The 13,472-nt window shown below is 39.2% G+C and overlaps 1 protein-coding gene across 2 annotated transcripts in view; it reads left to right on the forward strand.

The window, feature by feature from the left end:
- The window catches only part of LOC122796386 (zona pellucida binding protein), a 944,481-nt gene that overhangs the window by 585,654 nt on the left and 345,355 nt on the right, over nucleotides 1–13,472 (forward strand). For both annotated transcript variants that reach the window (XM_044064828.1, XM_044064827.1), the window contains exon 5: nucleotides 11,065–11,283. In XM_044064828.1, coding sequence (XP_043920763.1) covers nucleotides 11,065–11,283 — 219 coding nt within the window. The remainder of the gene's footprint in view (nucleotides 1–11,064; nucleotides 11,284–13,472) is intronic.

A 13,472-nucleotide genomic window follows, 5' to 3' on the forward strand; every position in this document is an offset into this window, starting at 1 on the left:
TGCACCTAAGGATTGAGCTAATTGGAGCACGGGTTCTCCATTAGATGCTATGGTGGTAGCAGAAGCCACAAAGAAAGGCCTTGCTGAACGGAGTTCTAATGTCCATCTCTCAGTTAGAGAGTTCCGGGCATTGAACAGGTATGGGAAGTGTGTTTTTGCATCAGCGACCTTTGCTCTCAGGTCATTGAACTATTTGGCACACATTACAAGATTTCAGAAGCACATGATCAAGGCAGTTCCAAAATTCCCTCTCAGAGTCCATGTCTGAGAAGGACAAGAAGACTGTTTATTTGCAACTGGCCTTGTTGAATGCTTGTGTGAGGCTGATGTCTCATGCCTCAGAGGGAGTTTTGAGAGGTGCAGATTTGGGAATTTCAGTGAGATGGCAATCCTGGATGTGCCTCTGTGATTTTGTGGAACCTTTCAAGTTGTCATTCATCAGTGCTCCCTTTGATGGCTCCACTGTTTATCCCCAAGATGAAAGAAACCCTTTTTAGGAGTGAACAAGATGGGAAGACATTTTCTGCAGTAGAGATACATTTTTCTACCCCTCAAAGGACATTTTCACAAAACCAGAGAAGGGGTAGGAAGATGTGGTTCCATAAGTCACAAGGCTGTCCCCTGGACCCCTATGTGGACAGGTCTACCTGCAGCAAAGGAGGAACTCTTAATAGTAGACATCACCCACATAGCAGAGGAGGTCCACAGAACCAGGGCTTCAGAGGTCCTTTCTCTGAGAAGCCTTTCCAGTGCTCCTGAAAGCGTACCTGACTTCTGCACTCTGGAGGTAGATGGAGGTACTTATCCCATTACCTAGAAGCCTGGGTAGCCATCCCCAAAGATATTTGAGTACAGAAGGTCATATCCAAAGGTTACTACATACCCTTTTCCTTTCGGCCTCCCAATTATCCGACAGAAATCCCCAACATTCCACCCACTCAGAGGTAAGCAACAGCCAGGAAATAGAAAAACTGCTGGCCAAAAGAGTTATTCAGGTGATCCCCCAATACCAACAAGGATTCAGAAATTACTTGAGGTTCTGTTTGGTGCCAAAGAAAAATGGGGACCTGTGACCTGTCTTGGATTGCAGCAATTTAAATCAGCTCATTAGATGCTCGAAGTTCCAAATGATCAGAATACAGTCCATTCCACTGCTGTTGTGCAAGAAGAATTGGATGTGCTTGACAGATCTTCAGGATACATAATATCACATCAAAATACACAGGCAATCCAGGAGATATCTATGCTTCCACCTGGGAGCCAATTATTACCAGTTCAGAGCCCTGCCCTTTGGCCTCATCACAGCCACCAGGGTGTTCACCAAGTGCATGGCTGTGGTTGTAGCTTACTTGAGACTTTGTAGATTGTGGGTGTTTCCATATCTCAATAAGTGGCTTCTCTCTGCTCCCACCAAGTCCCCACTCATTCAAACCAGAGACTGTTTGCTACAAGTATGTTTTCAACTGGGCATCACAATGAACTATGCCAAGTCTCATCTCTCCCCCACTCAAATCCTGGGGTTTATTTGTGTTCATCTAGATATAGTGGCACATGTCATAAGCTTACTACAGACAAGAATAAACATTTTACAGAGTTAAGCATCCCACATCCACTCTCTTCCTTCCTCACCAGCAAGGTTGGTGTTACAACTCCTTGAATCTATGACAGCTTCTATAACTCTGGTACCCCTAACAAAGTACTGTATGCAAGTACTGCAATAGATGCTTGCAGTGCAGTGGTCAGTAAGTTGACTCCCCTGTCTGCACCACTACAGATTACAAAGCTTTGCAGGGAACACATAGCCTGCTGGATCACTGCAAAAGAAGTTTCTCAGGATTGCCCTTTTTTGCACACCACCTACAGACACAGTAATTATGGATGTCTTCCAACTAGTATGGGGGGCATTATTTTGGAAGGGTGGTCCAAGGTACTTGGTCTCATTTGGAGGTCAGTCTTCCCATCAATGTTATGGAAATGAGGGCAATTCTATTAGTGTTGTAGGCATTTTAAGATGCTCTCCCTCCAGGGATCATTGCCATTCAACCAGACAGTATTTCAATAGTCTGGTATATTGACAAGCAGGGGGAACCAGATCATACCCCCATGTCGAGAGGCTTTAAGAATTCGGCAATGGGCAATTTCTTCTTGTCCATCCTGCAAGCTGACAAACTAAGCAGGTCCATCTTACTCTCTCACGAGTGGTCTCTCTATCCTGTAGTGGCAAAAACAATTTCTCATCAATGGGGCCAGCTGTGGAGTGATCTCTTCGCTTCACCTCTCAACTCCAAGTGCAGCATGTACTTTGCCCTGATCTACCCAGAGGGATAGTCACTGACAGACTAATTCACTATTGACCCCCTGGGCTCTTATACACCTATACCTCTAATTCCCAAATTTCTTCAGAAAGCATTTCACCAGAAGAGCAAAGTAATCCTCATTGCCTCATTCTTGCTTCAACAAGTATGATTTCCCTTCCTTTGTTCTCATCTAGTGCACTGCCCTTGGATGTTGAATCCAGCCCAGGATCTCCTGTCTCATCCATTAGGGATATCTCCTCTGGACATTTGGACCCTCAAATTGACCACGTAGTTTCTCCACTTCCAACGATTGCTAGGCATTCCAGGCTTTCTTCCCCAGTCTGATATATCCTCACATCTTCTACTTGGATTCTACTAGGAAGGTGTATAAGAGCAAATGGAAAAGCTTTTTCTCTTTGAGTTTTCCAGAGACAATTAGATGCTTTTTCAGCACCTATTCCATGTATTCTATACTTTTTTTGCTTCAGTATTCAACAGTGGAGCTTGTTATTCTGCAGTAAAAATCCAACTTGTGCCACCTCACATTTTCTTGTAGGAAACAACCATTCATCCATGGCATCATCTAGATTATGTAAAGCTTTTCTCAAAGGTACCTTTTTACTGCAATCCCCTATTAAAGGAGAACCACATCCACAGACTCAGAAAAACACATTTATTTCATCATGGTTTGGTGTTTCCTACATTTTAACACCATTTTGGGACTATTTACAGGTTTCTAAATATTTATATGCATAATTTCTGAGTCTGACCACATAGGATCTAGCATTTTGATGTGATCCTGATTGTTTAGTCTATCCCTAGATATCCCACAATTCAGTGCTTGTCTGTAAAAACTTACATCACTCAGGCCTCTTTCTCCCTAAAGCTCCTGTCACTGCATTGATTTTACATGCATATACTGCTGTCTTTCAATCAGTTAGTTTTAAGTAACATTTCATGCTGTTCAATGACTACTTAAAACACAAACTGTGCAAATGCCAATGAACAGACTTTCAAAGTGCTTTTTACTGCTGCTTCTTTGTAGAATAGCTAAATTGCAGTATTTTGTGCAACCTGAATTGTACTACTGTGACTCATCTCCCATCCCCCCTCACATCTAACTTCCCTAGCTGTCAAAGTGCTAAGGGTAATTTGAGCTGTTACTTGCTGTGATTGAGAGCTCACAGCAGGAGACTTGACTCATGTACTGCTTCCTTGTTCTAGCCTTTACTTTCTGTATGGGTAGGGGAAGGACAAGGAGCTGTGACATCACAGCATGGATGGGTTTATAGGGTGGTCGTGGTGATAACAGTTTGGGGGGGGGAGGTTGGCCAGAAAACTACCTGTATTCATTGGCCTTGATGGCATCAATGAATTGGAGACTCTAGCAAGCTTTTCCAGGGCAAGATGAAAGTTTTTTGAAAGTGAAACCACCACAGCACATTAAATTACTAAGTACTGTTCTAGTGGAAACAGTCAATTTGAAATATTAATAATAATGCTGTATTGTTGTTTATTCATAGCAGAGCCTGTAAATATGGAGAAAAAGGACAAGAGAAGGTGAACATTTAATAATAGAATCCATATGTTGTCCTTTAAGAATCCTACTGCACCATGGAATTTAACAACACTTCTTCAAGCCTTGACTCATCCCCGCATTGAATCAGCTATCAAGGTGGACTTAAAACAATTTTTCTGGTTGTGATCACATCGGACAGACAAGTATCAGAACTCCAGTCTCTCTCTTCCAAGCCACCATATCTGATCTTTCTTAAGGACAGGGTGTTTCTCCATACTAATCCTTCTTTTCTACCTAAGGTGGCTTCAGAGTCAGCTATAAATCAGTCCATCAAACTTAATTTTTTTTCTTTCCAAATTTTTCCAATAACGAAGAATACATGCTGCACCTGTTGGATATTCATAGACAGATTAGATTCTATCTGCATAGAATGAAAATTTTCAGGAGATCAGACCAGCTGTTTTCTTTTCCAAAGCCAAGTTGGGCAAGTTGGTCTCAAAATGAACTTTGGCCAGATGGCTCACTGATTCCATTTGTTTTGTCTATAAGAAGACAGGATTGACACTACCTAAACCTCTGAAGGCTCATTTCTCCAGATCTGTGGCAACATCCTCTGCTTTCTGGTCCAGAGCTTTCACAGGTGACATTTATGCAGCTGCCACTTCATCTAATACTCATACTTTATTGCCCACTACAAACTGAATATCTTGTTTAGAAATGTGGCAGTGTCAGGCTCTGCTGTACTCTGGAATATCATTCCTTAAGGAGCACCCTGGGGGTTTCTATAGATGGGGACTATGCTCTATCAGTTGAAGAATGGACAAAAAGACAACATCAGACATAAAAGTTATGTACTCACCATAATGATGTGTCTGTTTTCATTTATTTATTATTTATTTTATTATTTATTTAAATTTGTTGACCGGGAGTGTCCGACTGGACGTAGGTCCATTTTCAGCGGCGGCCCGGGGAGAAAAGCTCCATAGTTAAAATAAACAGACAGTATTTACATTGGATTACATAGTGATTAACAATTTACATAGCAATTACTTACAACATATTTACAGATGAAGAACATAGTACATCAGTAGACAACTAGAATCTTTATCTGTGAAGTGCATACCAGACATTAACAAATGTTACAAGAAGAAGAAGTTCGTGCTGTATAATAAGTACTGGCTTATGAGCATCTGAGCTTGCTATAATCAAGGTTTTTAGTGGAGTGGAAAGAAAGGTAGTGGTTGTATGGGGTGGATGATATTAGAGTGGGAGTTGCAAGGGCATAGCCAGCATGTTTTTAGTTGCGCTTTTAGTAAAGTTTTGAAGTGGGTGCATGATGGTATGGGGGTAATTGTGGGTGGGAGTGAGTTCCATAATTTGGCTATGGTGCAAGTGAACAGTGCTTCACCAGCAGAGTTATTGGCTTTAGTGATCTGCAAGTGATTTTTGCTGCTGGATCTTAGTGGTCTGGTGGCGCGATCGGGTTGGAGTAGATTCTGGAGGGATGGGACATTTAGTGGATGGTTTACTAGTTTGTGGGCGAGTGAGAGTTGATACCACTGAAGGAGGTTGCTCCTCAGCCTCCCACCCTCCAACACCTTTCCTACTTGGAAGATTTATCTTAGGTCTCCTAGTTCGACCTGTGGTGTGTTAATTTGCCTGTTTTTTAATGAGCTCCAGTTTTTCTCTTCCTTTCCTTCCAGTCTAAGTGGAATATGATTTGTAATTAGACTGTATTATTGCTGACTGTTGTATTATGGACAGTATTATAGGCTGAATAGTGGGCAAATGTGATCTGAGATAATTCAAGCTAAAGAGGAGGATTATGGGTAAGGGGAGGAGGTTGAGCTGTGGAGCCAAAGTCTATAGAAGTGGCCAAAGTTGGAGTCGAAGTTGGATCTAAGAGCCATTAGTTGGGGGCAGGCCGAAAACAGATAACATAGATGCATGGTTATAGTGAGTACATAACTTTTACTTTAACATTATTCAGAAATGTGTGTGTTCCACAGTCTATAGAAGGGAAGTTGAGACCAATGGGCATGCTGTATTTAACATTCTAAAGATAGAGTCATGGTTGGGCATTTAATTTCAGTAACAAATAAAGAGATGGAGGACTGCCATGCTTCACACCTTGAAGTGCCAGTGGAACCATAATCATATAGTTTCTACAATTTATTATTTTGCCATCCAAATGAGGTACCTGTCAGTGCCTGGCATTGCATGGAGGATGAAACACATGAAAAGTAATTTCAGTCCCAATTCTCTGCAGTTTTTTCTGATGTCTTTGAAGAGAGGCAAGTATGGCTTCCAGTGCCCACATCTACTGTATAGAGACCATGTCTGGTGGCTCATTGAGTCATATCCCTGCCTGGCCCGGAGGCAGCATCCCAGATGAAGAGTAATCTCTGATAGTGTCAAAGCTGGTAGAAACTGCATCTCTGAGCACTGACTCCTATCCACAAACCCAGTGTTTCACTCCCATTTGTGCCTGTGATCACCATGTATGTCAAGCAATCATGTCAAACAATCTCAACTTATCATTCAGTTGTCATTATCTTCCCTGTGTTTGTCTTTTGTCTCCTTCACCTTTGTTGTACCCTCCATCATTGTACTGCCTGCCACCATGTCAGTCAAGTGTGTCTTCCTTTCTGACCTCCCTTCCCTCTTTTAAACATCTTACTTCCCTGACCTCCTTCCCTAACTTTCTTGTCTCCAAAACGAAAAAAGGCACCTGTTCCACAAAAAATACTCTCATCCATATCTCTCAATTTCACAGACCTTTAATTAATATACACATAATTGGCTGCACAACTTCACAGACCTTTAATTAATATATACATAATTTGGCTGCAGTAGCTAATCATAAATAGTGTCATAGTTTGACAAATTGTTAAGGATGCCACTCAGTAAATAATTAATACTATTGTTGAAATTCAGCTTTATTACTCAGCAAATATATTGAGAGTATAGGCACCTATCCCTATCCTCTCCACTATGCTTCTTATTCCTTATTTGCTCATCTTGTGGTATACCCTGTGTTTGCCTCCACATCTTCATCTCTGTCCTATACTCCCAATTCCAACTTTTAGTATGATCAGAAAATAGATAATCATATTATGCACATGCCCAGAAAGGGTTTATATATAAAAATGATCATTCTGTGGTCATACATTGCATGACAGTTGGCAGACTGTAATGTTGCTGGTCATGGGATAGGGTATGCATAGTACATGTAGGTAACAGATTCTCATTCATGCGTACATTGACAATACAAGAGGGGGCTTAATTCTGTCATTGTTACATTTTGTTTAACCCTGTTCATTTTTTGTGTGGGTGTTCCTCAGTGATGTAACTTTTCCTTGAAATCTGTGTGTCTTCTGATGTCTTCACTGTAAGTTTTTCTGGCACAGTAAGTTTTTCTGTGACATCACACAGTAATGCACTACTCTGAAATGTATTAGGCAGGTAATGGTTCAAATCTATGGAAGTCTACCTTGTAGCAGGCTGTAATGAGAAAAGAGAAAACATCTCTTAGGAAATGTTAGTTCTTTTTTATCTTCTGTAATTTTGAATGCTTAGAGATGAATTTCAGGCACTCTAACTGCAACCTGAGATGAAATGTTATTCCTTTTCCTGTTTTTGTAACAGACAGCAAAGCACCTGGCATATTTTACCTTTCAGTCTTAGGCAAGTTCTATAGCTGTGTTATTAAATTAAATTACAAGACAAAATAGCTGTATAGACTGTTGAAGACAGCACTAAGAAAATAACATAAAGAGATCAGAGGGGCCTATGCCATAACTTATCCTGATTAAGTTTTCTCGAGTTCTAAAGTTCACCAAGTATGACTGTAAGATGGTAAACAGAGTTCAAAACGTGACTGGATTCAGCATTCCTTATTTAGTAAGGGAACAATGATATGCTCATGTAAACGTACTTTTCATGTGAGCAGCATGAGTTGTAAGATTCTGAATTGTTAAAATTGTATTATACCATGCATGCCTCATACTATACCTAATGTCTCTTAAGGTATAAAAAGGGTTGTTTTACCAAATACTGTGGGATCATGTTAGAAAATTCCTGGTCCCTCCTGATTTGAAATAAATATTGTATTTGTATAACCAGATATTCTGTTTGTCTGTCTTTGCATTATTTCTTACCTAAACAAAGCTGACAAACAATACTACATATGCAAATATAAAATAAAGTAAATATTATAGGATTGGGAGGTGGCCTAATGGTTAAGGTGTTTACCTTACAAGCACAAGGTGCAGGGTTTGAGTCTCACAAGGGATAATTGGCTAGGCTTAAATTGTCTTACAAGGGCAGTTACCCTAGTACTAATCTATGAACCTATACATGTTTGTGACAGCTTCCAGGGCTCAGTTTACTTATTCAGCACCATGTACAATGTCAGAACACTAACAAGTAAGCTTTAATCTCCTTTTGATTATGTTGTTTTCTACTGTTCAGTTTTCAGTGTTCAGCACTCGGCTAACATTTCTCTGACGTGTACATTCACACACCTTTGGTCAATACTCTTGTGTGGACTTAGCTGTTAATGACCTGGTCTAGGACAAATCCTTGTCAAAGGCAGAGGTGTGAGCCCATGTAGATGCATTTTTGTTGTCCAACTGTCAAGTGTTTCATTCCCCCTGAAATGTTTTCTGCTAGTGCTTCTATGCCTTGTTTGTGAACTATTCTAGAGCATATTAGTGACATAAACAGTTGTTCAGTTCCATTCGTATTTCTCTTTTCATGCTCTCATGTGTTCCATTACCCTGAAAGTAAACAATTCTGAGTATGTACATTATGCAATGGAAACTGACACTTTCTAACGTGTTATACCCAATGCTTGCTTCACATTTTCATCTTAGTCTAGTCTATACTCCCATTTTCAACATATGGTTTAATTAAGTAATAGACACACCACATACATGCCATAAATGAGAATAAAATTCAAAGTCATCTCTGTGGCCATACATTGCATGACAGTTAAAGGAGAGTAGTAATCACAGAGAAATGGTACTTCACATCCACTGGCAATAATGGAGTAAAATTCTTGGATTGCATAAACTAGGCAGGTTTCATTGCATATTCCAATCAGAAATAAATTTCATCTACTGCCATTATTATAACTAATTTGATGGCTCAGTGTACTTATGCAATGATTTATACCATGTCATTATATTGTTTAGGAGTGCCAAATATCCTGGGAGTTGTATGTATTTTAATAATGTTTCTGTTTGCAGACTGCATATGTGCTTCTTTTCCCTGATATATGTGCTTTCTGCCCCTATCCACCATGAATGCTGCAGTGGCTGTCCTTGCTAATGCATTGATATAAACCATTCAAGCATGGAAGTTCTGGATTCAATTCCCTTGAGGGGCATTTTCTTGACATCCATCTGTACATGTATTACATTTCCCAGATATGTGTTTTATGACCACTCCCCCAGTGGCTCTCCTTGCTAATACTGTGCTATTAAACATTCCAGGGTGGGAGTTCAGCATTCATTTTCCTTAAGGACGTTTTTGCCATCTGATTGCACATGTCCTACCTTGCCAAGGCACTTATTTTATGGCTTCTTGCACTCTGACCTCTGCAGTGGCACACCTTGCCAGGAAACAGTGGATATACTGGCATGTAGACTAAATTGTTGGACTACCCCCTCAGGGTAGCATAAATTCCTTTTTTTAATAACATTTATGGTATAGTAAAGGTCCACTGTTGACACACTGATATTGTTAGGTCTGGTGCAAGTTGTTACATCACTTTACATTGTTATGTCCCATCTCTTCTGTGTATACTTCTCATTCTTTATAGCTGCTATGTTGTCATAGCACTTCTTCACTCTGCTTTTCTGTCAAATGTTTTGTTCCACAACTCTGTTACCACTTTAATGTTGTGCATCTCTGTGGATTCTGTTATTAGAGCGTAACCTGTTTGTCAGCCACAGCATCTGTGGTACTTTCCTTTCCACTGCACAATTCCCTGTGTATGCATTTGCCGCATTTGATTATATCACCATAATACAACTGCGATCACGCACTTGCACCCATTGTTTGTGCACTGTAATTTTTTCCCTCAACTGCTTGTATTTCAATGTGGCTATGAGGTAGCTTACCACGATCTAGCCCTGGTCTATGCTAAAACTGTGAAGAGAAACTCCTCTCATATGCAGACTGGCCTGGTCACATGCATAGCTGATTAAAACTGTTGTTTGATGCACATGGACTGTAAACAGCTTGATCTTTGTTGCAACTGCACATATGGCATTTGTGAATCCCCAGTGTTCTCCCTTTTTCTTTTTTTTTTTACTGTGATAAAAGTGAAAGAAATGATGGACATTGTAGTGCATGCACTCTCCTGCCTGACAAGGCATATCAATGACTATCTAATGACTATCTAATAATAATCACATAATGTTCTTTTGTTTTCACAGTGTTTGCCTTCCTACCACTCACTCTTGATTTTTTTCCTAAGAAAGTTGTCTTATTGCACTCAAAGGGAAAAATAATAGCTTTAGTCATATATTTCAACCTGCTACAGTCATGTAAAGCCTCAGTCTACTCCAGTCATTGTAATAATTAAAAAAATTTAATTCTTCTTGTGTACACTGTATACTGTTAACATACCCTACAAATATACCTGGTATCCTGCCAGTATTTATTATTTAAAACATACCTATAGGTAAAAATAGTTCCTGAAATCCATGGTCGCTAGCTTGATCTGCATGTGTGGGAGGTGGAGAGAGAAACCTTACTAATCAATAGCATGGTATTTCTTTTCCAGGTTAGATATTTTATTTATTATAGTTGTAGCTTTAGATAAATGATGTCCTTAAATCATTTGTACTTATGCAAAAATTAAACTTAAAGTCTCCTGAAGGTGGTAAACGACAGTAGTTTTGCTGATAAAAGAAAAAAAAACATGTCCAATCTGAGCTATCTTGCCACCCACCGTTTTAACCATTTTATGTGTATAAAGATTTTGGCATTCACAGTTAAATGGTTAAGTATACTAAAGTAGTTGCACTTTTCTGTCACTGTAGAGCCATATGTTAGCAATGTTATGTTTGCATCTGTAATAGCCAAGTTAATCTCATCCAGTAAAAATTTGCCTTCTGTGAAATTGTGGTGCTGTCTGCAGGAATAGGTGTTAATCCAGTATACTGATATTTGGCTAGGTCAAGTACACACTGTTAATTTATCTGAAATCAATTCTGTCTGTTATTTTTTCCACAGCTTATCAAGAATCTTTCTTGTCATTTGAACTGTCATTGCGATACCATATGGGAACTTGCATCGACACATTTAAAAGAGCCTTTACAGAAGGCTTAAGTAAAATTCTGAATGAGTTGGTTTTAGATCTGTCATGTGATGTATCCATTCTTCACTCAGAGTGTCATATAATTGAGTTACCTCAAGGTGGCTTGCAACACCAGCTGTATATAAAGATGAAAGGTAAGACAAAATTATTAAAACATTGCACTTTCTAGAATTAATGGTAACTGTTTTCTTTAAGTTTATTTCACCCATCTTCTTCATTGTATGGATCTAATGTATTTTTTCATCATATCATATCTGACAAGATCCAACCTTGGCACCTTTAGAAGATGTGGATCCAGGGCTGTGACTCCTCCCCAACCCATTATCCCTCTCTTCCTCCAAGTATCTCAGATCTCATTTGCCTCCTGATCAAGAAGGTCATATTTTTGAGTTTCGAGGGCCCTGATAGCTAGTTTAACACTTAAGTACCTTTTTCTTCTCTGTGCATTTTTTGGTAGTTCCTTTCATCTTTCACCTCCCCTAGTAGTTCCAGGTAAAATTAAAATATATATACATACACATACATGTGTATATATATATATATATATATATATATATATATATATATATATATATATATATATATATAATAAAATAACTTAAAACACCCTGACCACGAGAAACGAACCTCGAACTATAAAACAAAAAAATAAAACACATAGGATGAACTAGTGTTTTAGCGCTTTCATTTTTTATTGATGGATAAGACTTCTTCAGAAACAAATACATAAATGCAGTGTAATCAGTTGTGCACACTTGATATTCTGTAATTCAAAAAAAATACTAACCTGTCATAAAGAGATAGAATGTCAAAGGGCCAATCATAAGACTCAGCAATAAAATAACCCAACCCATAAAAAATGCTGTGATTACCAAGAGATGTCAGCATTAAAAGGTACATTATCATCGTGACTTGATTAACTAATCAAATTAAATTAAATAAAATAAATAAATAAAGGACAATAATAATTTAAGATATTCAGAAATAACAGTATAGGGGAATCACTGAAACCAAAGTAAGCACTAGGGCTGAAATCCAATATTTAAACTGCCAAAGCAACCCAGGAAATCTCTAGAAGTCCACAACTCAGTGTGTCATTCATCTAGCAAAACCCCTGTTCCCCTAGAGTAGTCAGGCAACCAAACAAAACAAAACCACTCTGTTTTTAATGTAGCCAGTGCAGTGCACATTTAATATTAATATGTTCATTGAGACCAGGGGCTGAGTCAGCTCCCAGCAGGAGCTGCCATTTAAGTTCCTTCATTTCCAGCAGCGCGTTGCAGTTACCAAAAAATAAATCCAGCTTTTCCAATACCAAGAACTGAAACCCAGAGAAATTCAGGCATTTGCTGCTGTGGTTTCCTAGTGCATTAGTGCTATCCATTTTGCGGATAGCTGCAAGGTGTTCCTTAGATCGGTCAGACAGTTTTCTGCTAGTTTTACCAATGTGGAACTGGTTACATCTTTTGCATATAGCTGCATATACCACCCACTCTGTGTGGCAGTGCATATGCTGTGTAAAAATAACTTTGTAGTTGCAATGTGGGAAGGTGTAAGAGCTGCAGCTTAAAATGTGTTGGCAAACTACACAGTGGCCACAAGTAAACATGCCTGGGGGTCCTTGTGTTAGATCCTGGTTTCCTATTAGAAAAGGCAAGTCCCTGTTTTCGAAACTTGCTCTTAACAGAGAGGATTTTTTGTAGGAGAAGGTAGGCTGTTCACCTAAAATAGATTTTAGATCATCCTGGCTGGAAAAAAATGTTCCAATTCTTAATGATGATTTCCCGCATCGCCTGCATGTCCCTACTGATTGGTAATGGAAAACTGCAGAGTTTATCAGTCAGGTTAGTACTTCTGCTGCAGCTCTTGTAGCCAGATATCAGTCAGTCAGGTTAGTACTTCTGCTGCAGCTGTTGTAGCCAAATATCAGTCAGTCAGGTTAGTACTTTTGCTGCAGCTGTTGTAGCCAAATATCAGTCAGTCAGGTTAGTACTTCTGCTGCAGCTGTTGTAGCCAAATATATATTCTTTTTTCTATTTGTCTATATCCCATTGACTTAAAATTTAAGTTTGTTTTAGTAATAGATTATCTACTGTTGCTAAGCTGTTATTGTTTAGATAATTTGCTGGTACTAGTGCTTTTTCACTTTTGATATTTTTAGACCATTTTGCGTGATCAATAGCTTGTCTTATCCTTGGAAGACAAGGTTCAAGGTTTCAAAAAAAGATCCCGCTGCATGACCTGCACTCTCTTTGTCTAAACTGCCTGGGGTAGCTCAGCTTGTCATATAATGTGAAGCTTGCCTCCTGTCAGTTTCATGGCC

Source organism: Protopterus annectens, chromosome 3.part0 (genome assembly GCF_019279795.1).
Source record: "Protopterus annectens isolate FY-2018-M chromosome 3.part0, PAN1.0, whole genome shotgun sequence".
Classification (NCBI taxonomy): domain Eukaryota; kingdom Metazoa; phylum Chordata; order Ceratodontiformes; family Protopteridae; genus Protopterus; species Protopterus annectens.